The sequence below is a fragment of the Panulirus ornatus genome, chromosome 63 (genome assembly GCF_036320965.1).
Source record: "Panulirus ornatus isolate Po-2019 chromosome 63, ASM3632096v1, whole genome shotgun sequence".
NCBI lineage: Eukaryota > Metazoa > Arthropoda > Malacostraca > Decapoda > Palinuridae > Panulirus > Panulirus ornatus.
Genome location: NC_092286.1, coordinates 1783727 through 1811522, shown reverse-complemented (window position 1 = coordinate 1811522; position 27796 = coordinate 1783727). Strand labels below are relative to the sequence as shown.

Sequence of the window (27796 nt, the reverse complement as noted above, 5' to 3'; positions counted from 1 at the left end):
ATATGATTTATGAGATATCGACAGATATCATCCCAAAATATTTCTTGTTTACATCTCAAAAACTGTAAACCTTTTCGGAGCACAGATTGACACCAAAATAAAAAGTTTACAAGTAAAACAGATCACTAAAAACAAGTTTATATAGTCACAAAAAATATAATCAAAAGAAAATTAGTCTTTACAAAAGATCCAAGAGGCTTTGTTTCTTAAGAGTTTACAAGATGACATAGGCAAAAGCCTAAACACTCTGACTACAAAGTCTACATCTCTTTATGTACAGTAATTCATCCTACTATTTGCATTATCACCTCAAACTCTCAAATATTTCTAAAATTAAAAGATTAGTCATTCAAATATCTGCTATGTCTTCAATCTGCTATATCCTCATGTTAACTGAATACCTTAATCAAAGCTATTTCATTATTACTATGTTTTTTTTTTTTTTTTTTTTTGTTTTTGCCGCTGTCTCCCGCATTTGCGAGGTAGCGCAAGGAAACAGACGAAAGAAATGGCCCAACCCACCCCCATACACACGTATATACATACATCCACACACGCAAATATACATACTTACACAGCTTTCCATGGTTTACCCCAGACGCTTCACATGGCCCGATTCAATCCACTGACAGCACGTCAACCCCGGTATACCACATCGCTCCAATTCACTCTATTCCTTGCCCTCCTTTCACCCTCCTGCATGTTCAGGCCCTGATCACACAAAATCTTTTTCACTCCATCTTTCCACCTCCAATTTAGTCTCCCTCTTCTCCTCATTCCCTCCACCTCCGACACATATATCCTCTTGGTCAATCTTTCCTCACTCATTCTCTCCATGTGCCCAAACCATTTCAAAACACCCTCTTCTGCTCTCTCAACCACGCTCTTTTTATTTCCACACATCTCTCTTACCCTTACGTTACTTACTCGATCAAACCACCTCACACCACATATTGTCCTCAAACATCTCATTTCCAGCACATCCATCCTCCTGTGCACAACTCTATCCATAGCCCACGCCTCGCAACCATACAACATTGTTGGAACCACTATTCCTTCAAACATACCCATTTTTGCTTTCCGAGATAATGTTCTCGACTTCCACACATTCTTCAAGGCTCCCAGAATTTTCGCCCCCTCCCCCACCCTATGATCCACTTCCGCTTCCATGGTTCCATCCGCTGCCAGATCCACTCCCAGATATCTAAAACACTTCACTTCCTCCAGTTTTTCCCCATTCAAACTCACCTCCCAATTGACTTGACCCTCAACCCTACTGTACCTAATAACCTTGCTCTTATTCACATTTACTCTTAACTTTCTTCTTTCACACACTTTACCAAACTCAGTCACCAGCTTCTGCAGTTTCTCACATGAATCAGCCACCAGCGCTGTATCATCAGCGAACAACAACTGACTCACTTCCCAAGCTCTCTCATCCATAACAGACTTCATACTTGCCCCTCTTTCCAAAACTCTTGCATTCACCTCCCTAACAACCCCATCCATAAACAAATTAAACAACCATGGAGACATCACACACCCCTGCCGCAAACCTACATTCACTGAGAACCAATCACTTTCCTCTCTTCCTACACGTACACATGCCTTACATCCTCGATAAAAACTTTTCACTGCTTCTAACAACTTGCCTCCCACACCATATATTCTTAATACCTTCCACAGACCATCTCTATCAACTCTATCATATGCTTTCTCCAGATCCATAAATGCTACATACAAATCCATTTGCTTTTCTAAGTATTTCTCACATACATTCTTCAAAGCAAACACCTGATCCACACATCCTCTACCACTTCTGAAACCACACAGCTCTTCCCCAATCTCATGCTCTGTACATGCCTTCACCCTCTCAATCAATACCCTCCCATATAATTTACCAGGAATACTCAACAAACTTATACCTCTGTAATTTGAGCACTCACTCTTATCCCCTTTGCCTTTGTACAATGGCACTATGCACGCATTCCGCCAATCCTCATCCACCTCACCGTGAGTCATACATACATTAAATAACCTTACCAACCAGTCAACAATACAGTCACCCCCTTTTTTAATAAATTCCACTGCAATACCATCCAAACCTGCTGCCTTGCCGGCTTTCATCTTCCGCAAAGCTTTTACTACCTCTTCTCTGTTTACCAAATCATTTTCCCTAACCCTCTCACTTTGCACACCACCTCGACCAAAACACCCTATATCTGCCACTCTATCATCAAACACATTCAACAAACCTTCAAAATACTCACTCCATCTCCTTCTCACATCACCACTACTTGTTATCACCTCCCCATTTGCGCCCTTCACTGAAGTTCCCATTTGCTCCCTTGTCTTACGCACTTTATTTACCTCCTTCCAGAACATCTTTTTATTCTCCCTAAAATTTAATGATACTCTCTCATCCCAACTCTCATTTGCCCTTTTTTTCACCTCTTGCACCTTTCTCTTGACCTCCTGTCTCTTTCTTTTATACGTCTCCAACTCAACTGCATTTTTTCCCTGCAAAAACCATCCAAATGCCTCTCTCTTCTCTTTCACTAATACTCTTACTTCTTCATCCCACCACTCACTACCTTTTCTAATCAACCCACCTCCCACTCTTCTCATGCCACAAGCATCTTTTGCGCAATCCATCACTGATTCCCTAAATACATCCCACTCCTCCCCCACTCCCCTTACTTCCATTGTTCTCACCTTTTTCCATTCTGTACTCAGTCTCTCCTGGTACTTCCTCACACAAGTCTCCTTCCCAAGCTCACTTACTCTCACTACCCTCTTCACCCCAACATTCACTCTTTTTTTCTGAAAACCCATACAAATCTTCACCTTAGCCTCCACAAGATAATGATCAGACATCCCTCCAGTTGCACCTCTCAGCACATTAACATCCAAAAGTCTCTCTTTCGCGCGCCTGTCAATTAACACATAATCCAATAACGCTCTCTGGCCATCTCTCCTACTTACATAAGTATACTTATGTATATCTCGCTTTTTAAACCAGGTATTCCCAATCATCAGTCCTTTTTCAGCACATAAATCTACAAGCTCTTCATTTCCATTTACAACACTGAACACCACATGTATACCAATTATTCCCTCAACTGCCACATTACTCACCTTTGCATTCAAATCACCCATCACTATAACCCGGTCTCGTGCATCAAAACCACTAACACACTCATTCAGCTGCTCCCAAAACACCTGCCTCTCATGATCTTTCTTCTCATGCCCAGGTGCATATGCACCAATAATCCCCCATCTCTCTCCATCAACTTTCAGTTTTACCCATATTAATTGAGAATTTACTTTCTTACATTCTATCACGTACTCCCACAACTCCTGTTTCAGGAGTACTGCTACTCCTTCCCTTGCTCTTGTCCTCTCACTAACCCCTGACTTTACTCCCAAGACATTCCCAAACCACTCTTCCCCTTCACCCTTGAGCTTCGTTTCACTCAGAGCCAAAACATCCAGGTTCCTTTCCCCAAACATACTACCTATCTCTCCTTTTTTCACATCTTGGTTACATCCACACACATTTAGGCACCCCAATCTGAGCCTTCGAGGAGTATGAGCACTCCCCGCGTGACTCCTTCTTCTGTTTCCCATTTTAGAAAGTTAAAAAAATACGAGGGGAGGATTTGTGGCCCCCCGCTCCCGCCCCCTCTAGTCGCTTTCTACGACACGCGAGGAATGCGTGGGAAGTATTCTTTCACCCCTATCCCCAGGGATAATATACATATATATATATATATACACATACACACACATACACACACACACGCACATATACACACACACACACACATACATATATATACATAAGAAAAATGTAAGAAACAATTTAGAAAACTGAAACTTCTAGCTTGAAATGAAAAGAAAAAAAAATGAATGTCACATAATGGTTCAACCTCTGACTATGGAAAAAGGAAATGTTTAATTTATTTACACAAAAGTCAATAGTAGTTTTCATCAATTTAACCACTGTATCAATAAGCTTCAATGTCTAAGCTACATTTTTTCCAATTTCACTATTTTCTTGTCAAAGCACCATGTATGAAAACTATCACTCCAGTAACACAACTATAAACATTTACTTCCCTTTTAAAAAAGTTCGGGGGAAGTCTGTCTCGATACACTGCGGGACACTACCACCTGACGAGGTTTGTGTTGCAATGGTTTTTGATTCACAATGTATACATATGCATGTATACATACAAAAACACATATATATATCTATATTTTCTCTTTCTCAATAAGTTTTTGCCATTTCCCACATTACCAAGGTAGTGTTCGGAGCCTTAAAGGAAAAAATCCTCACAGCGCACTTCTCTGTTTCTTTTTTTGGAAAACTGAACAGGAGAGGAGACATTCCAGTCCTTCCCTCCCACCCCTTTAAGTCGCCTTCTGCAACACATATGGAATGTCTGGGCTCTGTTCTTTCCCCCTTATCCCCTGGTATGATATACATATTTTTTTTTTTTTTTTTTATACTTTGTCGCTGTCTCCCGCGTTTGCGAGGTAGCGCAAGGAAACAGACGAAAGAAATGGCCCAACCCCCCCCATACACATGTATATACATACGTCCACACACGCAAATATACATACCTACACAGCTTACACAGCTTTCCATGGTTTACCCCAGACGCTTCACATGCCTTGATTCAATCCACTGACAGCACGTCAGCCCCGGTATACCACATCGCTCCAATTCACTCTATTCCTTGCCCTCCTTTCACCCTCCTGCATGTTCAGGCCCCGATCACACAAAATCTTTTTCACTCCATCCTTCCACCTCCAACTTGGTCTCCCTCTTCTCCTTGTTCCCTCCACCTCCGACACATATATCCTCTTGGTCAATCTTTCCTCACTCATCCTCTCCATGTGCCCAAACCACTTCAAAACACCCTCTTCTGCTCTCTCAACCACGCTCTTTTTATTTCCACACATCTCTCTTACCCTTACGTTACTCACTCGATCAAACCACCTCACACCACACATTGTCCTCAAACATCTCATTTCCAGCACATCCATCCTCCTGCGCACAACTCTATCCATAGCCCACGCCTCGCAACCATACAACATTGTTGGAACCACTATTCCTTCAAACATACCCATTTTTGCTTTCCGAGATAATGTTCTCGACTTCCACACATTCTTCAAGGCCCCCAGAATTTTCGCCCCCTCCCCCACCCTATGATCCACTTCCGCTTCCATGGTTCCATCCGCTGCCAGACCCACTCCCAGATATCTAAAACACTTCACTTCCTCCAGTTTTTCTCCATTCAAACTCACCTCCCGATTGACTTGACCCTCAACCCTACTGTACCTAATAACCTTGCTCTTATTCACATTTACTCTTAACTTTCTTCTTCCACACACTTTACCAAACTCAGTCACCAGCTTCTGCAGTTTCACACATGAATCAGCCACCAGCGCTGTGTCATCAGCGAACAACAACTGACTCACTTCCCAAGCTCTCTCATCCCCAACAGACTTCATACTTACCCCTCTTTCCAAAACTCTTGCATTTACCTCCCTAACAACCCCATCCATAAACAAATTAAACAACCATGGAGACATCACACACCCCTGCCGCAAACCTACATTCAATGAGAACCAATCACTTTCCTCTCTTCCTACACGTACACATGCCTTACATACTCGATAAAAACTTTTCACTGCTTCTAACAACTTTCCTTCCACACCATATATTCTTAATACCTTCCACAGAGCATCTCTATCAACTCTATCATATGCCTTCTCCAGATCCATAAATGCTACATACAAATCCATTTGCTTTTCTAGGTATTTCTCACATACATTCTTCAAAGCAAACACCTGATCCACACATCCTCTACCACTTCTGAAATATACATATATAATATTATATAATATATATTATATAATATTATATAATATATAATATATATAATATTAATATTATTATTATATTATGTGAATAAGAGCAAGGTTATTAGGTACAGTAGGGTTGAGGGTCAAGTCAATTGGGAGGTAAGTTTGAATGGAGAAAAACTGGAGGAAGTAAAGTGTTTTAGATATCTGGGAGTGGATCTGGCAGCGGATGGAACCATGGAAGCGGAAGTGGATCATAGGGTGGGGGAGGGGGCGAAAATCCTGGGAGCCTTGAAGAATGTGTGGAAGTCGAGAACATTATCTCGGAAAGCAAAAATGGGTATGTGTGAAGGAATAGTGGTTCCAACAATGTTGTATGGTTGCGAGGCGTGGGCTATGGATAGAGTTGTGCGCAGGAGGATGAATGTGCTGGAAATGAGATGTTTGAGGACAATGTGTGGTGTGAGGTGGTTTGATCGAGTAGTAACGTAAGGGTAAGAGAGATGTGTGGAAATAAAAAGAGCGTGGTTGAGAGAGCAGAAGAGGGTGTTTTGAAATGGTTTGGGCACATGGAGAGAATGAGTGAGGAAAGATTGACCAAGAGGATATATGTGTCGGAGGTGGAGGGAATGAGGAGAAGTGGGAGACCAAATTGGAGGTGGAAAGATGGAGTGAAAAAGATTTTGTGTGATCGGGGACTGAACATGCAGGAGGGTGAAAGGAGGGCAAGGAATAGAGTGAATTGGATCGATGTGGTATACCGGGGTTGACGTGCTGTCAGTGGATTGAATCAGGGCATGTGAAGCGTCTGGGGTAAACCATGGAGAGCTGTGTAGGTATGTATATTTGCGTGTGTGGACGTATGTATATACATGTGTATGGGGGTGGGTTGGGCCATTTCTTTCGTCTGTTTCCTTGCGCTACCTCGCAAACACGGGAGACAGCGACAAAGCAAAAAAAAAAAAAAAAAAAATCATTATGACAGGGAGATGTATAAAAGAAAGAGGCAGGAGGTCAAGACAAAGGTGCAAGAAGTGAAAAAGAGGGCAAATGAGAGTTGGGGTGAGAGAGTATCATTAAATTTTAGGGAGAATAAAAAGATGTTTTGGAATGAGGTAAGTAAAGTGCGTAAGACAAGGGAAAAAGCAGTAACTTCGGTGAAGGGGGCTAGTGGGGAGGTGATAACAAGTAGTGGTGATGTGAGAAAGAGATGGAGTGAGTATTTGAAGGTTTATTGAATGTGTTTGATGATAGAGTGGTAGATATAGGGTGTTTTGGTCGAGGTGGTGTGCAAAGTGAGAGGGTTAGATAGTAGGATTCGGTAAACAGAGAAGAGGTAGTAAAAGCTTTGCAGAAGATGAAAGCCGGCAAGGCAGCGGGTTTGGAAGGTATTGCAGTGGAATCTATTAAAAAAGGGGGTGACTGTATTGCTGACTGGTTTGTAAGGTAATTCAATGTATGTATGACTTATGGTGTGGGAATGTCTTGGAAGTAAAGTCAGGGGTTAGTGAGAGGACAAGAGCAAGGGAAGGAGTAGCACTACTCATGAAACAGGAGTGGTGGGAGTATGTGATAGAGTGTAAGAAAGTAAACTCTACATTGATATGGGTAAAACTGAAAGTGGATGGAGAGAGATGGGTGCTTATTGGTGCATATGCACCTGGGCAGAAGAAGAAAGATCATAAGAGGCAAGTGTTTTGGGAGCAGCTGAATGAGTGTGTTAGTGATTTTGATGCACGAGACCGGGTTATAGTGATGGGTGATTTGAATGCAAAGGTGAGTAATGTGGCAGTTGAGGGAATAATTGGTATACATGGGGTGTTCAGTGTTGTAAATGGAAATGGTGAAGAGCTTGTACATTTATCTGCTGAAAGAGGACAGGTGACTGGGAATACCTGGTTTAAAAAGAGAGATATACATAAGTATACGTATGTAAGCAGGAGAGATGGCCAGAGAGCATTATTGGATTACGTGTTAACTGATAGGCGCACGAAAAAGAGACTTTTGGATGTTAATGTGCTGAGAGGTGCAATTGGAGGGATGTCTGATCATTATCTTGTGGAGGCGAAGGTGAAGATTTGTAGAGGTTTTCAGAAAAGAAGAGAGAATGTTGGGGTGAAGAGAGTGGTGAGAGAAAGTGAGCTTGGGAAGGAGAGTTGTGTGAGGAAGTAACAGGAGAGACTGAAAGCAGAATGGAAAAAGGTGAGAACAAAGGACGTAAGGGGAGTGGGGGAGGAATGGGATGTATTTAGGGAAGCAGTGATGGCTTGCGCAAAAGATGCTTGTGGCATGAGAAGGGTGGGAGGTAAGCAGATTAGAAAGGGAAGTGAGTGGTGGGATGAAGAAGTAAGATTATTAGTGAAAGAGAAGAGAGAGGCATTTGGACGATTTTTGCAGGGAAATAATGGAAATGAGTGGGAGATGTATAAAAGAAAGAGGCAGGAGGTCAAGAGAAAGGTGCAAGAGGTGAAAAAGAGGGCAAATGAGAGTTGGGGTGAGAGTATCATTAAATTTTCGGGAGAATAAAAAGATGTTTTGGATCGAGGTAAAAAAAAAGTGCATACGACAAGGGAACAAATGGGAACTTCAGTGACAGGGGCTAATGGGCAGGTGATAACAAGTAGTGGTGATGTGAGAAGGAGATGGAGTGAGTATTTTGAAGGTTTGTTGAATGTGTTTGATGATAGAGTGGAAGATATAGGGTGTTTTGGTCGAGGTGGTGTGCAAAGTGAGAGGGCTAGGGAAAATGATTTGGTAAACATAGAAGAGGTTGGGGAAGAGCAGTGTGGTTTCAGAAGTGGTAAAGGATGTGTGGATCAGGTGTTTGCTTTGAAGAATGTATGTGAGAAATACTTAGAAAAGCAAATGGATTTGTATGTAGCATTTATGGATCTGGAGAAGGCATATGATAGAGTTGATAGAGATGCTCTGTGGAAGGTATTAAGAATATATGGTGTGGGAGGCAAGTTGTTAGAAGCAGTGAAAAGTTTTTATCGAGGATGTAAGGCATGTGTACGTGTAGGAAGAGAGGAAAGTGATTGGTTCTCAGTGAATGTAGGTTTGCGGCAGGGGTGTGTGATGTCTCCATGGTTGTTTAATTTGTTTATGGATGGGGTTGTTAGGGAGGTGAATGCAAGAGTTTTGGAAAGAGGGGCAAGTATGAAGTCTGTTGGGGATGAGAGAGCTTGGGAAGTGAGTCAGTTGTTGTTCGCTGATGACACAGCGCTGGTGGCTGATTCATGTGAGAAACTGCAGAAGCTGGTGACTGAGTTTGGTAAAGTGTGTGAAAGAAGAAAGTTAAGAGTAAATGTGAATAAGAGCAAGGTTATTAGGTACAGTAGGGTTGAGGGTCAAGTCAATTGGGAGGTGAGTTTGAATGGAGAAAAACTGGAGGAAGTGAAGTGTTTTAGATATCTGGGAGTGGATCTGGCAGCGGATGGAACCATGGAAGCGGAAGTGGATCATAGGGTGGGGGAGGGGGCGAAAATTCTGGGAGCCTTGAAGGATGTGTGGAAGTCGAGAATATTATCTTGGAAAGCAAAAATGGGTATGTTTGAAGGAATAGTGGTTCCAACAACGTTGTATGGTTGCGAGGCGTGGGCTATGGATAGAGTGGTGTGCAGGAGGATGGATGTGCTGGAAATGAGATGTTTGAGGACAATGTGTGGTGTGAGGTGGTTTGATCGAGTAAGTAACATAAGGGTAAGAGAGATGTGTGGAAATAAAAAGAGCATGGTTGAGAGAGCAGAAGAGGATGTTTTGAAATGGTTTGGGCACATGGAGAGAATGAGTGAGGAAAGATTGACCAAGAGGATATATGTGTCGGAGGTGGAGGGAACGAGGAGAAGAGGGAGACCAAATTGGAGGTGGAAAGATGGAGTGAAGAAGATTTTGTGTGATCGGGGCCTGAACATGCAGGAGGGTGAAAGGAGGGCAAGGAATAGAGTGAATTGGAGCGATGTGGTATACCGGGGTTGACGTGCTGTCAGTGGATTGAATCAGGGCATGTGAAGCGTCTGGGGTAAACCATGGAAAGCTGTGTATGTATGTATATTTGCGTGTGTGGACGTATGTATATACATGTGTATGGGGGTGGGTTGGGCCATTTCTTTCGTCTGTTTCCTTGCGCTACCTCGCAAACGTGGGAGACAGCGACAAAAAAAAAAAAAAAAAAAAAAAAGAGGAGGTAGAAAAAGCTTTGAGGAAGATTAAAGATGGCAAGGCTGTGGGTTTGGATGGTATTGCAGTGGAAATTATTAAAAAAGGGGTGATTGTATTGTTGACTGGTTGGTAAGGTTATTTAATGTATGTATGATTCATGGTGAGGTGCCTGAGGATTGGTGGAATGCTTGCCTATTACCATTGTACAAAGGCAAAGGGGAGGGCTCAAATTACAGAGGTATAAGTTTGTTGAGTATTCCTGGTAAATCATATGGGAGGGTATTGATTGAGAGGGTGAAGGCATGTACACAGAGCATCAGAGTGGGGAAGAGCAGTGTGGTTTCAGAAGTGGTAAAGGATGTGTGGACCAGGTGTTTGCTTTGAAGAATGTATGTGAGAAATACTTAGAAAAGCAAATGGATTTGTATGTAGCATTTATGGATCTGGAGAAGGCATATGATAGAGTTGATAGAGATGCTCTGTGGAAGGTATTAAGGATATATGGTGTGGGAGGCAAGTTGTTAGAAGCAGTGAAAAGTTTTTATCGAGGATGTAAGGCATGTGTAAGTGGGAAGAGAGGTAACTGATTGGTTCTCAGTGAATGTAGGTGATGCCTCCACGGTTGTTTAATTTGTTTATGGAAGGGGGTGTTAGGGAGGTGAATGCAAGAGTTTAGGAAAGAGGGGCAAGTATGCAGTCTGTTGTGGATGAGAGAGCTTGGGAAGTGAGTCAGTTCTTGTTCGCTGATGATACAGCGCTGGTGGCTGATTAATGGTGACTGAGTTTGGTAAAGTGTGTGAAAGAAGAAAGTTGAGAGTAAATGTGAATAAGAGTAAGGTTATTAGGTACAGTAGGGTTGAGGGTCAAGTCAATTTGGAGGTAAGTTTGAAAGGAGAAAAACTGGAGGAAGTGAAGTGTTTTAGATATCTGGGAGTGGATCTGGCAGCGGATGGAACCATGGAAGCGGAAGTGAATCATAGGGTGGGGGAGGGGACGAAAATTCTGAGGGCCTTGAAGAATGTGTGGAAGTCGAGAACATTATCTCGGAAAGCAAAAATGGGTATGTTTGAAGGAATAGTGGTTCCAACAATGTTGTATGGTTGTGAGGTGTGGGCTATGGATAGAGTTGTGCGCAGGAGGATGGATGTGCTGGAAATGAGATGTTTGAGGACAATATGTGGTGTGAGGTGGTTTGATCGAGTAAGTAATAATAGGGTAAGAGAGATGTGTGGTAATAAAAAGAGTGTGGTTGAGAGAGCAGAAGAGGGTGTTTTGAAATGGTTTGGTCACATGGAGAGAATGAGTGAGGAAAGATTGACCTAGAGGATCCATGTGTCACAGGTGGAGGGAACGAGGAGAAGTGGGGGACCAAATTGGAGGTGGAAAGATGGAGTGAAAAAGATTTTGAGTTATCGGGGCCTGAACATGCAGGAGGGTGAAACGTGTGCAAGGAATAGAGTGAATTGGAACGATGTGGTATACCGGGGTCGACGTGCTGTCAATGGATTGAACCAGGGCATGTGAAGCGTCTGGGGTAAACCATGGAAAGTTCTGTGGGGCCTGGATGTGGAAAGGGAGCTGTGGTTTCTGTGTATTATTACATAACAGCTAGAGTCTGAGTGTGAACAAATGGGGCCTTTGTTGTAGTTTCCTAGCACTACCTCGCACACATGAGGTGGGAGGGGGTTGTTATTCCATGTGTGGCGGGGTGTCGATGGGAATGAATAAAGGCAGACAGTATGAATCACGTACATGTGTATATATGTATATGTCTGTGTGTGTATGTATATGTATACATTGAGATGTATAGGTATTTATATTTGCGTGTGTGGACGTGTATGTATATACATGTGTATGTGGGTGGGTTGGGCCATTCTTTCGTCTGTTTCCCTGCGCTACCTCGCTAACGCAGGAGACAGCGACAAAGCAAAATAAATAAATAAATAAATATGACTTATGGTGAGGTGCCTAAGGATGGCGGAATGCTTGCACAGTGCCATGTACAAAGGCAAAGGGGATAAAAGTGAGTGCTCAAATTACAGAGGTATAAGTTTGTTGAGTATTCCTGGGAAATTATATGGAAGGATATTGATTGAGAGGGTGAAGGCATGTACAGAGCATCAGATTGGGGAAGAGCAGTGTGGTTTCAGAAGTGGTAGAGGATGTGTGGATCAGGTATTTGCTTTGAAGAATGTATGTGAGAAATACTTAGAAAAGCAAATGGATTTGTATGTGGTATTTATGGATCTGGAGAAAGCATATGATAACAGTTGATAGAGATGCTCTGTGGAAGGTATTAAGAATATATGGTGTGGGAAGCAAGTTGTTAGAAGCAGTGAAAAGTTTTTATCGAGGATGCAAGGCATGTGTACGTGTAGGAAGAGAGGAAAATGATTGGTTCTTAGTGAATGTAGGTTTGCGGCAGGGGTGAGTGATGTTTCCATGGTTGTTTGTTTGTGGATGGGGTTGTTAGGGAGGTGAATGCAAGAGTTTTGGAAAGAGGGGCAAGTATGCAGTCTGTTGTGGATGAGAGAGAGCTTGGGGAGTGAGTCAGTTGTTGTTCGCTGATGATACAGCGCAGGTGGCTGATTCGTGTGAGAAACTGCAGAAGCTGGTGACTGAGTTTGGTAAAGTGTGTGAAAGAAGAAAGCTGAAAGTGAATGTGTATCAGAGCAAGGTTATTAGGTTCAGCAGGGTTGAGGGACAAGTCAACTGGGAGGTAAATTTGAATGGAGAAAAACTGGAAGAAGTGAAGTGTTTTAAGATATATGGGAGTGGATTTGGCAGCAACTGGGACCATGGAAGCAGAAGTGAATCATAGGGTGGGGGAGAGGGAGAAAGTTCTGGGAGCGGTGAAAAATGTGTGGAAGTCGAGAACGTTATCATGGAAAGCAAAAATGGGTATGTTTGAAGGAATAGTGGTTCCAACAATGTTATATCGTTGCGAGGCATGGAATGTAGATATAGTTGTGCGGAGGAGGGTGGATGTGCTGGAAATGAGATGTTTAAGGACAATATGTGGTGTGAGGTGGTTTGATCGAGTAAGTAATGAAAGGGTAAGAGAGATGTGTGGTAGTAAAAAGAGTGTGGTTGAGAGAGCAGAAGAGGTGTGTTTTGAAATGGTTTGGTCACATGGAGAGAATGAGTGAGGAAAGATTGACCAAGAGGATATATGTGTCACAGGTGGAGGGAATGAGGAGAAGTGTGAGACCAAATTGGAGATGGAAAGATGTAGTGAAAAAGATTTTGAGTGATCAGGGTCTGAACATGCAGGAGGGTGAAAGGTGTGCAAGGAATAGAGTGAATTGGAATGATGTGGTATACTGGGGTCGACGTGCTGTCAATGGATTGAGCCAAGCATGTGAAGTGTCTGGGGTAAACTATGGAAAGTTTTGTAAGGCCTGGATGTGGAAAGGGAGCTGTGGTTTCGGTGCATTATACATGAAAGCTAGAGACTGAGTGTGAACGAATGTGGTCTTTGTTGTCTTTTCCTAGCGCTACCTCGCACACATGCCGGGGGAGGGGGTTGTCATTTCATGTATGGCGGGGTGGCAACGGGAATGAATAAGGGCAGACAATATGAATTATGTACGTGTATATATGTATATGTCTGTGTGTGTGTATATGTATACGTTGATTTTTATTATTATTATTTTGCTTTGTCGCTGTCTCCTGCGTTTGCGAGGTAACGCAAGGAAACAGACGAAAGAAATGGCCAAACCACCCCCATACATATGTATATACATACACGTCCACACACGCAAATATACATACCTATACATCTCAATGTACACATATATATACAGAAACAGACATATACATATATACGCATGTACATAATTCATACTGTCTGCTTTATTTATTCCCATCGCCACCTCGCCACACATGGAATAACATCCCCCTCCCTCCTCATGTGTGCGAGGTATGTATATGTGTGTTTGTGGACGTGTATGTATATACATGTGTAAGTGGGTGGGTTGGGCCATTCTTTCGTCTGTTTCCTTGCACTACCTCACTAGCATGGGAGACAGTGACAAAGTATAATAAATCAAAAGTAGTAGTTAAATCTTTATAATGTGATGGCATGAATTTCCATTTTCATGTTATTTGTGCATTTCTTCTCAAACAATTCCTATTTCTACAGTATTCTACTAAATAAAGCTCCAACACTTTCTTTAGGTAAGCACTAAAAAGAAAGGAAATAAAAATATAAACCATTATCTCCAAAGCATGCGTAAAACTACATTTGTGTACTTCCTAAAATACCATAAAACAAATGGCTGCAAAATTGAGTACTGTCTCTTTTATGGTTCTATCAATGAAATGAGAAAATATTTAACCTGAAAATAAATGGTCACAAGTTCACCAGGAAAGTTGCATTTATAAGAATAATACATCATCATTTATGGCATAAAAAAGCAGCCTTCTCCTGGCAAGGATGCACTTTAGCACCATCTAATCAAAAGATGAGTGTTAAGTTTGAAATTAAACTTTTACTTACTGAGGTTTGAGAGCGTGTTTGGATTGACATAAAGATCCTTCGACCATTCAACCATGCATTTCAGGGTGGAAACAAGGCACTCAAGCCCCTTTATCCTCATGCTGCGTTCCTGTAATGGCGTAGAGCCAAACTCCCCTGGCTGCCCTCCCTGAGCTATTTTGCTGAGATCATTCACCAGTCTGTGAACAATAGAAATCAGTACAACATAACACATGTTGGGCATTACTGAGAGCCTTCATTATTTTCATCCTAACCCTCCTTGTGGCTAAAGGGAAGATGTCAAAATCTGCCAAAAGTATGTTTCACATTCTGAGGGAGGTAACTAGTAGGGAATATCATCTTTCACTATTCTAATTAATTTCATACCATGTACTGTTTTTCTTCTTGATTTTTACAATATGCCTTTTCGTTTAAGCTCTTGCACCCCACCAGCAAGGTCATCTCATTATAGAAACATAAGTATCACTGGTGATGTGGTATAATGACATTGTACTTCTGCTTTTTAACAGTTTGATTACTAAGATGGTATATGGGTATTTGTTGCATCTGCAATTTTGGGGAATACTCATACGATTTTAGCTAGATAGTTTGAAATGGATGAAATAAAAAAAGCTTTATTATCATAATGGATGGTCTGTACTTTAGCTGATTTGTTCTCAAAGACAAGTCTCAGTTCACATTTCCTCTCCCACAGGCAAAATTTCCCCATCAAAACCACACATGCTATTTGTGGGAATCAATTATGCAAACCAGGAGTCCCCATTCCAACAACCTAACCAAACTGGGTATCTATGTCCTGTGCAGCCTGTGAGATTGAGTCTGGTGCCCATAATTCTTCAAAATCATTTCTTACAAGAGATTTATGTAGCTTCAGAAAAAGGAACATGCCTAACGAGGGTGAAGATGAAAAATCAAATGGTACTTAAATCAGCATGAAAGGTGGTCTCATTTCAGCATCCTAACCTTAATGTGATAATACATATGAGTGAACTGAGAAGCTATATGCATTTTATCCACCTTCTAGAAATGGGAATGAATTAAAATAATGTAAAGATAACTACATGAATTTGTACTTAGACTACTGGATGTTATGAATTTAATTGTCCAACACACATGACTGCAGCACAGTAGTTACTTTACTAAAGAGAAACCAATACTCTGTTTCTGCTATCATAATTCTATGATCAGTTCTATGGTTGGCGTTGATAAGTTTTGAAGCTTTAATTCAACAAAAGAAATGAGAGGGTTGGAAATCAATCTGTCAGTTGATGATTTCTGAATGAAAAGGGAAAGACCTAAACAGCTTGGATTCTATTTGAGAAATGCTTCTGTATTCTAAATCACTTATTTCTACCTGCTTTACTGTTGACTATACAAGACATAAGTACTTTATTCAGCTCTTATTTCTTATTAATATATTACAGCTTTTCATTATAATTTTCTGTAATTACCTATTTGTACTAACAAGCAGTGATAAGTTTAGAAGCTTCAGTTCAACAAAAGAAATGACAGGGTTGGACATCAATTTGTTAGTTGATGATTTCTGAGCGAAAAGGGAAAGACCTAAACAGCTTCGATTTTACTTGAGAAATGTTTCTGTATTCTAAATAATTCATTTCTGCCTGCTTTACTGTTGACCATACAAGACTGAAGTACTTTATTCAGTTCTATTTCTTATCTATATATTACAGATTTTCATTATTATTTTCTGTAATTACCTATTTTGTACTGATGGAGGAAGGAGTTCTGCATTCACGGGGTCCCATTTTTGAAAATTTATACTATCTTGCAACTCCTTTAATCTATGTATGCTGTCAGCATTAACGATGTTCTCTGTCATTTTATTTCACTCATGCAGCATTCTTTTACTATAAAAGCATTTCTTTGACAAGTTCCTTCCTTGATTTCATGTTATGTCCTTTGGATTCCCCATCCCTACATCTCTTGAAGAACTATTTACTGTCACATTATTGATCTGTATCAATAAGGTAAAAGGTTGTGATCTGGTCACCCCTAACTCTTCTCTCTTCAAAAATGGGCAAATCTAGCCTCTAGCCTCTTCGTATGATTAATTCTGGTAACACATCTTTGTTGCATTAACTCTACCTCTCTAATCTGGCGCTCTATGGTCTGGCAACTCCCATGGTCTGGCGCGTTTTGAATCTGCTGCCATTAGTTTGTGGACCTGCCACCAGGTTGGCGCTGTTAGCAGCATAAAGTGCCAAAATCTCTTTACATAGTAGCCGAGCTAATCAACAGTTGTTAATTTCTTATATAATTTTTTTTGAAAATAAAAGCCAGAAAAGTTTAAAGTTTTAGGAAACTTTGAAAGGTGCCAGGAGTACAGAATTAGACAGTTCAAGCTCCCATGTAATGAAGGTGTAAGCATTTCTGGGGAGATGTTTATCGAACAGAACAAAGTTTTTCAAAAAGGACCAAAGCTAGACTATGACTGTGAATATTCGAAAGGATGGTTACACAAGTTTATGAGAAGACACGGAATTTCAGTACATAGTCTGTGTGTGTGGTGAAAAGCATAGCACTGACACGGAAGCTTGTAGTGTAAGATTGTATTAAAAAAATCGATATAAACTCCAGCTCTCTATCAAACAACCAATAGCAATATGTACAAGACAAGATAGAGTGTTCGAGCCTCTGCCCAGCTGAAACTGACATAGTGGGGGCTGGCTGCCTCGACAATAATAAAACAACAAAAGTAACAAGAGCTGACAAAAGCCAACTACCAACCTATGGTTAATAGTTACATTAAATACTCATCACAAAGTGGTGACAGTTTGAGGATGACTTTGCACAGTTAATGGCAGCGGAAAACTTAGCCCTAACCCAGTGCCATGGGATTCCCATATAGGAATCCTGGGATATGAAAATTCTTTATATTTTCTATTTCTAACCATATATCCAACCTCTCTTCCTCTCTTCGATTCCTTGACTTTTCCACTTATCCTCACACATATTACCACAATCTGTTCCTTAAAAGTATAAAAACACTATTTGTACCTTTCAAAAACATTAGCAGCATTAAGATCACAGTCATAGTTGACATAAATGTCAACCACAGACTGAGCATCAGCACATATCCGTGTCAATGCCTGGATCACCATCCATTTGTGATGAAAGCTGGAGCTACCTGCCTCGAGGATATTCAAAAAGATCTCCTTGAAAAACACCTGAAAAAAGTTTTGCATTACAGGTCAGCAGTATATTCAAGAGAATATTTCATAAATATGTCAACATGTAAAATACTTTTCATACCTTGAAATGGTGGATCCTTAGGAAACTATAAGCATTTCCTTAAATTTGTAAACACCAGTTCAGAAATTAATGATCCACATCACACAGGATAAAGTTACACCTTCCTAATTTACCCCAATCCATGAAACTCTAAGCGTAATTACCGTTTAGCAAGCAATATTCATTCATGAAGTCTTGGATTATGCAATATAAATTAACTCAGAGAATGAAAACCAGTTTCTTAATTATTCCATCTATCAATCTATGTTATCAAATGTTCCCAGTTCCCAGTTTGGGACAGTCAAGGTATATACAGCCCCTTAAGTCACTCGTATACATCCTCAACCTATGCACAGTGCAATAAAGTACAGCATTAATTTCCGCACTTGTACAAATTCTTACTTTCTTACTCTGCATACTAAACTGATTCACCAAATGAGACTAACAACTAAACACCACCCCTTTATACCAAAAAAAACCCATTCACATAATTCCAAATCATTCCTCTAGCACTGTAATCTGAAACATCCATAGTCCTGATCAGTCCTCTGACTGCACCAATTCATTTGTACCACTGTCTTCAGCCTTCAAATGTACTAATATATACACATCATTTTGACAACCCATATATTTCACCCGACCATGCCATGCTAAAAGAATTTCATCCATGCATTTCTTCTAATTATGTCTTCACACCATCCAATCTTCTTATATCAATCTTTATATAACCTAATTCCAAGGACAGTACACAAGTAAGTAGCAGTTGGTAGGGAGCCACTAACCAGGGAGGTATATTACCAGTACTACCCACATGATTATTGGGAGGGTTAGTGACAGCTGTATAATGAGCTGGCACTTCCATGGTTGTCAAGGTGCACTCCTCTGACCCCAGTAGCTATCTCTTCTTTCTGCTTCACCCACATGTGGAATGGTGGTATTCTGTTCACAAACATACAATCTCTCCTTTTCACAAATAAAACTGGAGAACGTTTAACTCACAAAACTCATACTTTATAAATCTAGATTTTCCTGCAATGATACTTATGCACTAGCCTTACCTTTTGGCAAAATGATAGGAGCAATAGATAGTAGTAGTAGGTAGGAACATTAGGCAGGAGAATTAAGTAGACACTTAAGGTACAAGCAGTAAGCAGGAACATTTGGTAGGAGCATTAGAAATAGGTTGGTATATTAAGCAGGAACATTAAGTACAAGCAGATGGTAGGAACATTAAACAGGAGCTTCTGGAAACTGTGCAAGAGCTGCCCTCTGCCAGGACCTGTTAAAGTGAGGCAATATAGGGTAAGTGGCTGCAAAGTTCATCGGTTATGGAGACTCTTTTGCCATGGTCACCCCCTTGAGGGAGTTCCCTGAGGGAATAGGTGACAGAGATACAGATAAGAGTACAAAAGTTATCCATCTCTACAGCTTTCCCCCTTGAGGGAGTTCCCAAAAGCATCAAGTGTCAGAGATAGACAGACAGACAGATAGATAGTACACAGATTATCCATCACTACTTCTATCATTTGTAAACTAAAATCACCCACATATACTTGGTTTCAAATGAATAAATCACAAAAGGGAAAAAATACTCCCTCATTTAAATTCTTGCACATTACACTTACTTTATTCCTCATACAGGTACACCACCAAATTTCTGGCAACTAATGGTTCAACACCTTCTTTAGTCCAGACAAAATTACGTGAGGGAACTTGAAATTACCACGGCCACCAGGCTAGTTTACTGGGTGGCCACAGATGGTGTTGTGTGTAGGGATTGCTTATTTACATTCTTTACACTGCACTTATAGGTGGTGATGTCAAAATTCTGCGAGATTCTTAGCTTATTTTGCTTAAATTTAACCCTTGCTATGGCTTCTAAGACATATGAGAGTGTCAGTCGTGGTGTTAAACGTAAACACCAGTCCATATCGATCCAAGATAAAGTAGAACCGTTGAGAAAATGGACCATGGTGTTTTGGCATGTAAGTTGTGACATCTATAGTATTGGTTCATCAGCTGTTCATAATATAAAGAAGCAAAGGGAGAAAATATTGAAATTCTATGCAGACAGCAATTCCAAGAAGCAAATGACGATTAGAAAAACTATGAAAGATGGTAAGAGTACTGAGCATGATCGAGTGACGATGGAATGGTTTTAGCAGCATCAGAGTGATGGAGTGGACTTGTCAGGGAGCATGATAATGAGCATGATAATGGACCAGGATAAGTTGTTCCATAAAGAACTTAAATTACAACATGAGTGTGACTATAGTGAAGGATGGCTTCAAAGATTCAAGAAGCATCATGGAATTTCCATGAATAGAGTGTGTGAAGAAAAGCGGTCTGCAAACCACGAAGGAGCTGCCAAGTATGTATATGGATTTGCGAAACTTGTAGCTGACAAGCACCTCAGTCCTGAGCAGATGTATAGGCACCTGAATTTCATTTCTTTATTTCTTTTTTTGTTGCTTTGTTGCTGTCTCCTGCGTTTGCGAGGTAGCGCAAGGAAACAGACGAAAGAAATGGCTCAACCCACCCCCATACACATGTATATACATATGTCCACACATGCAAATATACATACCTACACAGCTTTCCATGGTTTACCCCAGACGCTTCACATGCCCTGATTCAATCCACTGACAGCACGTCAACCCCAGTATACCACATCGATCCAATTCACTCTATTCCTTGCCCTCCTTTCACCCTCCTGCATGTTCAGGCCCCGATCACTCAAAATCTTTTTCACTTCATCTTTCCACCTCCAATTTGGTCTCCCACTTCTCCTCGTTCCCTCCACCTCCGACACATATATCCTCTTGGTCAATCTTTCCTCACTCATTCTCCCCATGTGACCAAACCATTTCAAAACACCCTCTTCTGCTCTCTCAACCACGCTCTTTTTATTTCCACACATCTCTCTTACCCTTACATTACTTACTCGATCAAACCACTTCACACCACACATTGTCCTCAAACATCTCATTTCCAGCACATCCACCCTCCTGCGCACAACTCTATCCATAGCCCACGCCTCGCAACCATACAATATTGTTGGAACCACTATTCCTTCAAACATACCCATTTTTGCTTTCCGAGATAATGTTCTCGACTTCTACACATTCTTCAAGGCTCCCAGGATTTTCGCCTCCTCCCCCACCCCATGATTCACTTCCGCTTCCATGGTTCCATCTGCTGCCAGATCCACTCCCAGATATCTAAAACACTTTACTTCCTCCAGTTTTTCTCCATTCAAACTTACCTCCCAATTGACTTCACCCTCAACCCTACTGTACCTAATAACCTTGCTCTTATTTACATTTACTCTTAACTTTCTTCTTTCACACACTTTATCAAACTCAGTCACCAGCTTCTGCAGTTTCTCACATGAATCAGCCACCAGCGCTGTATCATCAGTGAACAACAACTGACTCACTTCCCAAGCTCTCTCATCCACAACAGACTGCATACTTGCCCCTCTTTCCAAAACTCTTGCATTCACCTCCCTAACAACCCCATCCATAAACAAATTAAACAACCATGGAGACATCACACACACCTGCCGCAAACCTACATTCACTGAGAACCAATCACTTTCCTCTCTTCCTACATGTACACATGCCTTACATCCTCGATAAAAACTTTTCACTGCTTCCAACAACTTGCCACCTACACCATATATTCTTAATACCTTCCACAGAGCATCTCTATCAACTCTATCATATGCCTTCTCCAGATCCATAAATGCTACATACAAATCCATTTGCTTTTCTAAGTATTTCTCACATACATTCTTCAAAGCAAACACCTGATCCACACATCCTCTACCACTTCTGAAACCACACTGCTCTTCCCCAATCTGATGCTCTGTACATGCCTTCACCCTCTCGATCAATACCCTCCCATATAATTTACCAGGAATACTCAACAAACTTATACCTCTGTAATTTGAGCAATCACTCTTATCCCCTTTGCCTTTGTACAATGGCACTATGCACGCATTCCGCCAATCCTCAGGCACCTCACCATGAGTCGTACATACATTAAATAACCTTACCAACCAGTCAACAATACAGTCACCCCCTTTTTTAATAAATTCCACTGCAATACCATCCAAACCTGCTGCCTTGCCGGCTTTCATCTTCCGCAAAGCTTTTACTACCTCTTCTCGGTTAACCAAATCATTTTCCCTAACCCTCTCACTTTGCACACCACCTCGACCAAAACACCCTATATCTGCCACTCTATCATCAAACACATTCAACAAACCTTCAAAATACTCACTCCATCTCCTTCTCACATCACCACTACTTGTTATCACCTCCCCATTAGCCCCCTTCACTGAAGTTCCCATTTGCTCCCTTGTCTTACGCACTTTATCTACCTCCTTCCAGAACATCTTTTTATTCTCCCTGAAATTTAATGATACTCTCTCACCCTAACTCTAATTTGCCCTCTTTTTCACCTTTCTCTTCACCTCTTGTCTCTTTCTTTTATACATCTCCCACTCAATTGCATTTTTTCCCTGCAAAAATCGTCCAAATGCCTCTCTCTTCTCTTTCACTAATAATCTTACTTCTACATCCCACCACTCACTACCCTTTCTAATCAACCCACCTCCCACGCTTCTCATGCCACAAGCATCTTTTGCGCAATCCATCACTGATTCCCTAAATACATCCCATTCCTCCCCCACTCCCCTTACTTCCATTGTTCTCACCTTTTCCCATTCTGTACTCAGTCTCTGCAGGTACTTCCTCACACAAGTCTCCTTCCCAAGCTCACTTACTCCCACCACCCTCTTCACCCCAACATTCACTCTTCTTTTCTGAAAACCCATACAAACCTTCACCTTAGCCTCCACATGATAATGATCAGACATCCCTCCAGTTGCACCTCTCAGCACATTTACATCCAAAAGTCTCTCTTTCCCGCGCCTGTCAATTAACACGTAATCCAATAACGCTCTCTGGCCATCTCTCCTACTTACATACGTATACTTATGTATATCTCGCTTTTTAAACCAGGTATTCCCAATCACCAGTCCTTTTTCAGCACATAAATCTACAAGCTCTTCACCATTTCTATTTACAACACTGAAAACCCCATGTATACCAATTATTCCCTCAACTGCCACATTACTCACCTTTGCATTCAAATCACCCATCACTATAACCCGGTCGCGTGCATCAAAACCACTAACACACTCATTTTTAATGTAAATTTCTAAAAATCCGTAATATACTTTAGACACATGGGAGACGTATAACAAAAGGGTTAGAGGTGTGTTGATGAATTATTATTACGTGACCACGGATGGTCTGACAAAATGGTTAATCCAGCAAGGCTTTAGAACCAACAGTGCCGGAAAATCGGTGGTGTACCTGTACTAAAGTTTTTAATGCTCCACTAATTTTCCTCACTTCAATGATCCTACCTTTAATTTCCACTTAATTGCTGCCATCCTAACTGAATTCTTTCTCAAGTGCTAAAACTTATCCACAGAGTCCAGGCTTTCATTATTCAAACTGACAATACACAGTAACATCCGCTATCTTTCAAAAATTAATGGATTACCTAATTTTGTATTAATTTTCAGCATCCTCCTCCTCCTTCATATATCATCTACCAACTCCTTGACTCAGTTAACAACACAGCATCATCTGCACAAAACAGTTACAGCAGTTCCATTATGTTTCAACATGATTATCAGTACACCATCTCTTCACCCCATTCTTATCTCACATAGTGTTCTATCTATAAAAACATTTAGCAACCATGATATCATCACACAACTTTTATGTACTCTCCTATTCATTCAAAAACATCAATTACTCTCGCACATGCACGACTTCCATTATACATCTCTATACAGCACTCAGAAGTCTTTTATGCAAACCCTATAGAGTCCAACTCCTAAGAAAGTTGTCCTATTTATTGTACCATAAACCCTTCCTAAACCCTATAGTGTCCAACTCCTAAAAAAGTTGTCCTATTTACTGTACCATAAACCCTTCCTAAATCCATAAATAGCACCTAAACTTTCTTATCTATCACTGGAACTTTTCCAAAACCTGTTTAAGTACAAAAATCTGCTCTACACATCCTCTTCCTTTCCTAAACCCACCTTGTTCTTCTCCTAAAAGGGGTACACTAATCATTCATCACAATCAGTCACTACCCTTCCATACAGCTTGCCAAATCTCCAGCTTGACCTATTAGTCTTTAATTCTTTCAAACACTTATACACTTTTTACTCCATTTAGCTTTATACAGAGAACAATTACTACCCTCCACCAGCCATCAGGCACAGCCACCTTTCCATGCTTCCATTCATGCTCTATGAATTCATTCAACAACAGCTTCCCCTCCATTCCTCATATCACACACCACATCTACTATAAACCTAGTTTTTCCAGTCTTTATCTGTCATTTTGCTCTTCTTACTTCCTCCTCTGCAATGTCATTGTCTCCCTGGCATCGATTCCTTGCTTTCCTTACCTTTAATCCAAATGAAACAATATCCATATCTCCTGAACTATTGCTATCTAAAAAAAATTAACTCTAAAACAAATACTAACCAATTCTGGTAAACGACAAAGAAAGTTCACACTTGCACCATCCAAGCCTTACACATGAAGCACTGCTATTCCATTCAGTCAAAGACTGACTTTAACCAGAAGTCTAGTTTTCTTTTAAATGTGTCTGTAATCTCTCCATGCATGTTCCTTATTCTTCTGATGTTGCATTAAATAATCTTTTCAACTTTTTTGCAGTACTTTCATACATTTTCCTCTGGTGTCTTTTGGGCACATTTCCAGGAATAATTCATGACAATAATTCCGAATTACCCTTACTGAGATGCATTCCAACACAAAACTTTAGTCTTTATGTCTTCTATAGCTGCCATGCATGTATTATCATGCACATCTCTTTCTATCTATATTGTTGAGTTCAAATTCTTTTAACCTCTAGTGTTATTTCATATTCTCAAGATCATCAATTTTGCTTGTGAAATGATTTTGTATTCTTTCCAATTTCCTCATTTTAATTTGTTCAACTGGTGACCAACTGTTTTAATTTCCAAGTAACTGGGCACACCCATTCTCTATTCCCCCCTCAATATGTCATCTTTGCCACTTTAGAAAAGATCAAAGATTGTACCTGTGCAGCTTCTTCACTGACTTTCTCTGGGATGGGCATTACTTCTGAAGTTGAGAGGTCTCATATTGTGCTGAACACATAGCAGAGGTTATCTTGGCTGAGACAGAATTCTGCAATCCATTTTCTTCTAAATATTTTTGTCCTCAATCATAGCTTTAGACCTACTTTTCTGATGCCTGTCACATCAGGGACAGTGCAGATCACACCACGAAACTCCTTCCTTACCCACTCCACATTCATTTCTGTGCAGAATCACTGAAAAGCCGTTCTGTGCAAAGTCAGGCACACTTTCACTACAGATATTGTGCTGATTTCTTCTGAAGACAAATATTTTGATCCTTAACCAAATAAACCTCCAATTTCTGTAATTCAACAGTTCCTACTCTTTCTGCCATATTCAATCTTTTGCTACCTCTCCATCTAATAAAGCTGCCCTTTTTAGTATGTTGTTTTCCTCTAATTCAACTTCGGATGATTCAGTTTCTAATCCTCCATCCAATATTCTCCCACCAAACCATTGCCATCTCCTATATTCTCCTCATGCAGGGTCTTTCAGGCACTCTCCCAACTCCACATGAACAAGGCATATGGCCCAGATAATATGCCTACTTAAATTCTGAGGGAATGTACCTCTAACACCAATCCATGATTGCCTATTTTTCCTCTGTTTAAAAACACAGAATTTTCCACTTAGAAGAACACCTTAGTGCAGCCCAGCCCTAAGAAAGACCAATCTAAATACTCCCCAAAAAAATAAATAAATAAAAAGATATCCCTGGGATAAGGGATAAGAGCGGGGGGCTAGAAACCCCTTCCTTGTATTTCAATTTCTAAAAGGGAAAAAAAGTTAAGCGGGGAGTGCTTATCCTCCTCAAAGGCTCAGATTGGGGTGTCTGAATGTGTGTGGATGTAACCAAGATTAGAAGAAAGGAGAGATAAGTAGTATGTTTTATGAAAGAAACCTGGATGTTCTGGCTCTGAGTGAAACAAAGCTCAATGGTAAAGGGGAAGAGTGGTTTGTTAAAGTTTTGGGAGTAAAGTCAAGGGTTGGTGAGAGGACTAGAGCTATGGAAGGAGCAGCACTACTCCTGAAGCAGGAGTTGTGGAGTGTGTGATAGAATGTAAGAAAGTATATTCTAGATTGATGTAGGTAAAACTGAAAGTGGATGGAGAGAGATGGGTGATTAGTGGTACTTATGCACCTGATCATTAGAAGAGGGATCCTGAGAGGCAAGAGTTTTGGGAGCAGCTGAGTGAGTGTGTCAGCAGCTTTGGTGCATGACACCGGGTATTAATGATGGGTGACTTAAATGCCAAGATGAGTAATGTGGCAGTTGAGGGTATAATTGGTGTAAATGAGGTATTCAGTGTTGCAAATGGAAATGGTGAAAAGTTGTGGATTTGTGTGCTAAAAAAGGACTGGTGATTGGGAATACCTGGTTTAAAAAGAGATATACATAAGTACATGTATGTGAGTAGGAGAGATGGTCAAAGGGCATCGCTGGATTACATGCTAATTGATAGGCATGTAAAAGGGAGACTTTTGCATGTTAATGTGCTGAGAAGGGCAGCCAGAGGGATGTCTGATTACTATCTTATGGAGGGCAAAGGTGAAGATTTGCAGAGGTTTTCAAAAAAGAAGAGAGATTTTAGGGGAGAAGAGAGTAGGGAGAGTAAGTAAGCTTGGAAAGTAGACTTGTAAGAGGAAGTATCAGGAGAGATTGAGTGTAAAATGTCAAAATGTGAGAGCAAGTGACTTGAGGGAGTGGGTGAGGAATGGGATGTATTTAGGGAAGCAGTGATGGAACGTGCAAAAGATGCATGTGGCATGAGAAAGGTGGGAGGTGGGCAAATTAGAAAGTGTAGTAAGTGATGTAATGAAGAACTTGTTAGTGATAGAGAAAAAGAGAGGCATCTGGATGAAACTTACAAGGAAGGAGTGCAAATGACTGGGAGATGTATAAAAGAAAGTGGCAGGAGGTCAAAGGAAGGTGCATGGGTTGAAAAAGGGGCAAATGAGAGTTGGGGTAAGAGAGTATCATCAAACTTTAGGGAGAATAAAAAGATGTTTTGAAAGAAGGTAAATAATGTGCATAGGACAAGAGAACAAATGGGAACATCAGTGAAGGGGGCAAGGGGGGAAGTAAAAATAACAGGTAGTGAAGATGTGAGGAGATGGAGTACTTTGAAGGTCTGTTGAATGAGTTTGATGATAGAGTGGCAGATGTATGGTGTTTTGGTCAGTGTGTTGTGCAAAGTGAGAGGGTCAGGTAGCATGGTTTGGTTAAGAGAGAAGAGGTAGTGGAAGCTTTGCAGAAGGTGAAATCCGGCAAGGCAGAGGGTTTGGATAGTACTGCAGTAGACTTTATCAAGAAAGGGGGTGACTGGTAGGGGGTGACTGTGTTTGGACTGGTTGGCATGGATATTCAATGTATATATGGATCATGGTGAAGTGCCGAGAGATTGCTGGAATGCATGCATAGTGCCACTGTACAAAGGCAAAGGGGATGAAGGTGACTGTTCAAACTACAGAGGCATAAGTTTGTTGAGTATTCCTGAGAAGTTGTATGGGAGGGTATTCATTGAGAAGGTGAAGGCATATACAGAGCATCAGATTGGGGAGTAGCAGTGAGGTTTCAGAAGTGGTGAAGAATGTGTGGATCAGGTGTTTACTCTGAAGAATGTGAGAAATAATTAGAAAAACAGAAGGATCTGTATGTAGCATTTATGGATCTGGAGAAGGCATATGATAGGGTTGACAGAGATGCTTTGGGGAAGGTCTTAACAGTATATGGTGTGGAAGGTAAGTTGCCAGAAGCAGTGAAAAGTTTTACCATG

At 40.9% G+C, this 27796-nt stretch overlaps 1 protein-coding gene across 2 annotated transcripts in view; it reads right to left on the bottom strand.

Moving 5' to 3' along the window:
• Sec71 (ADP ribosylation factor guanine nucleotide exchange factor Sec71) overlaps positions 1-27796 on the bottom strand; it is a 399392-nt gene that overhangs the window by 240217 nt on the left and 131379 nt on the right. For both annotated transcript variants that reach the window (XM_071656502.1, XM_071656503.1), the window contains exons 11-12: positions 17558-17727; positions 14540-14718 (exon numbers count right to left, since the gene is read on the bottom strand). In XM_071656502.1, the coding sequence (XP_071512603.1) occupies positions 14540-14718; positions 17558-17727 (349 nt within the window). The remainder of the gene's footprint in view (positions 1-14539; positions 14719-17557; positions 17728-27796) is intronic.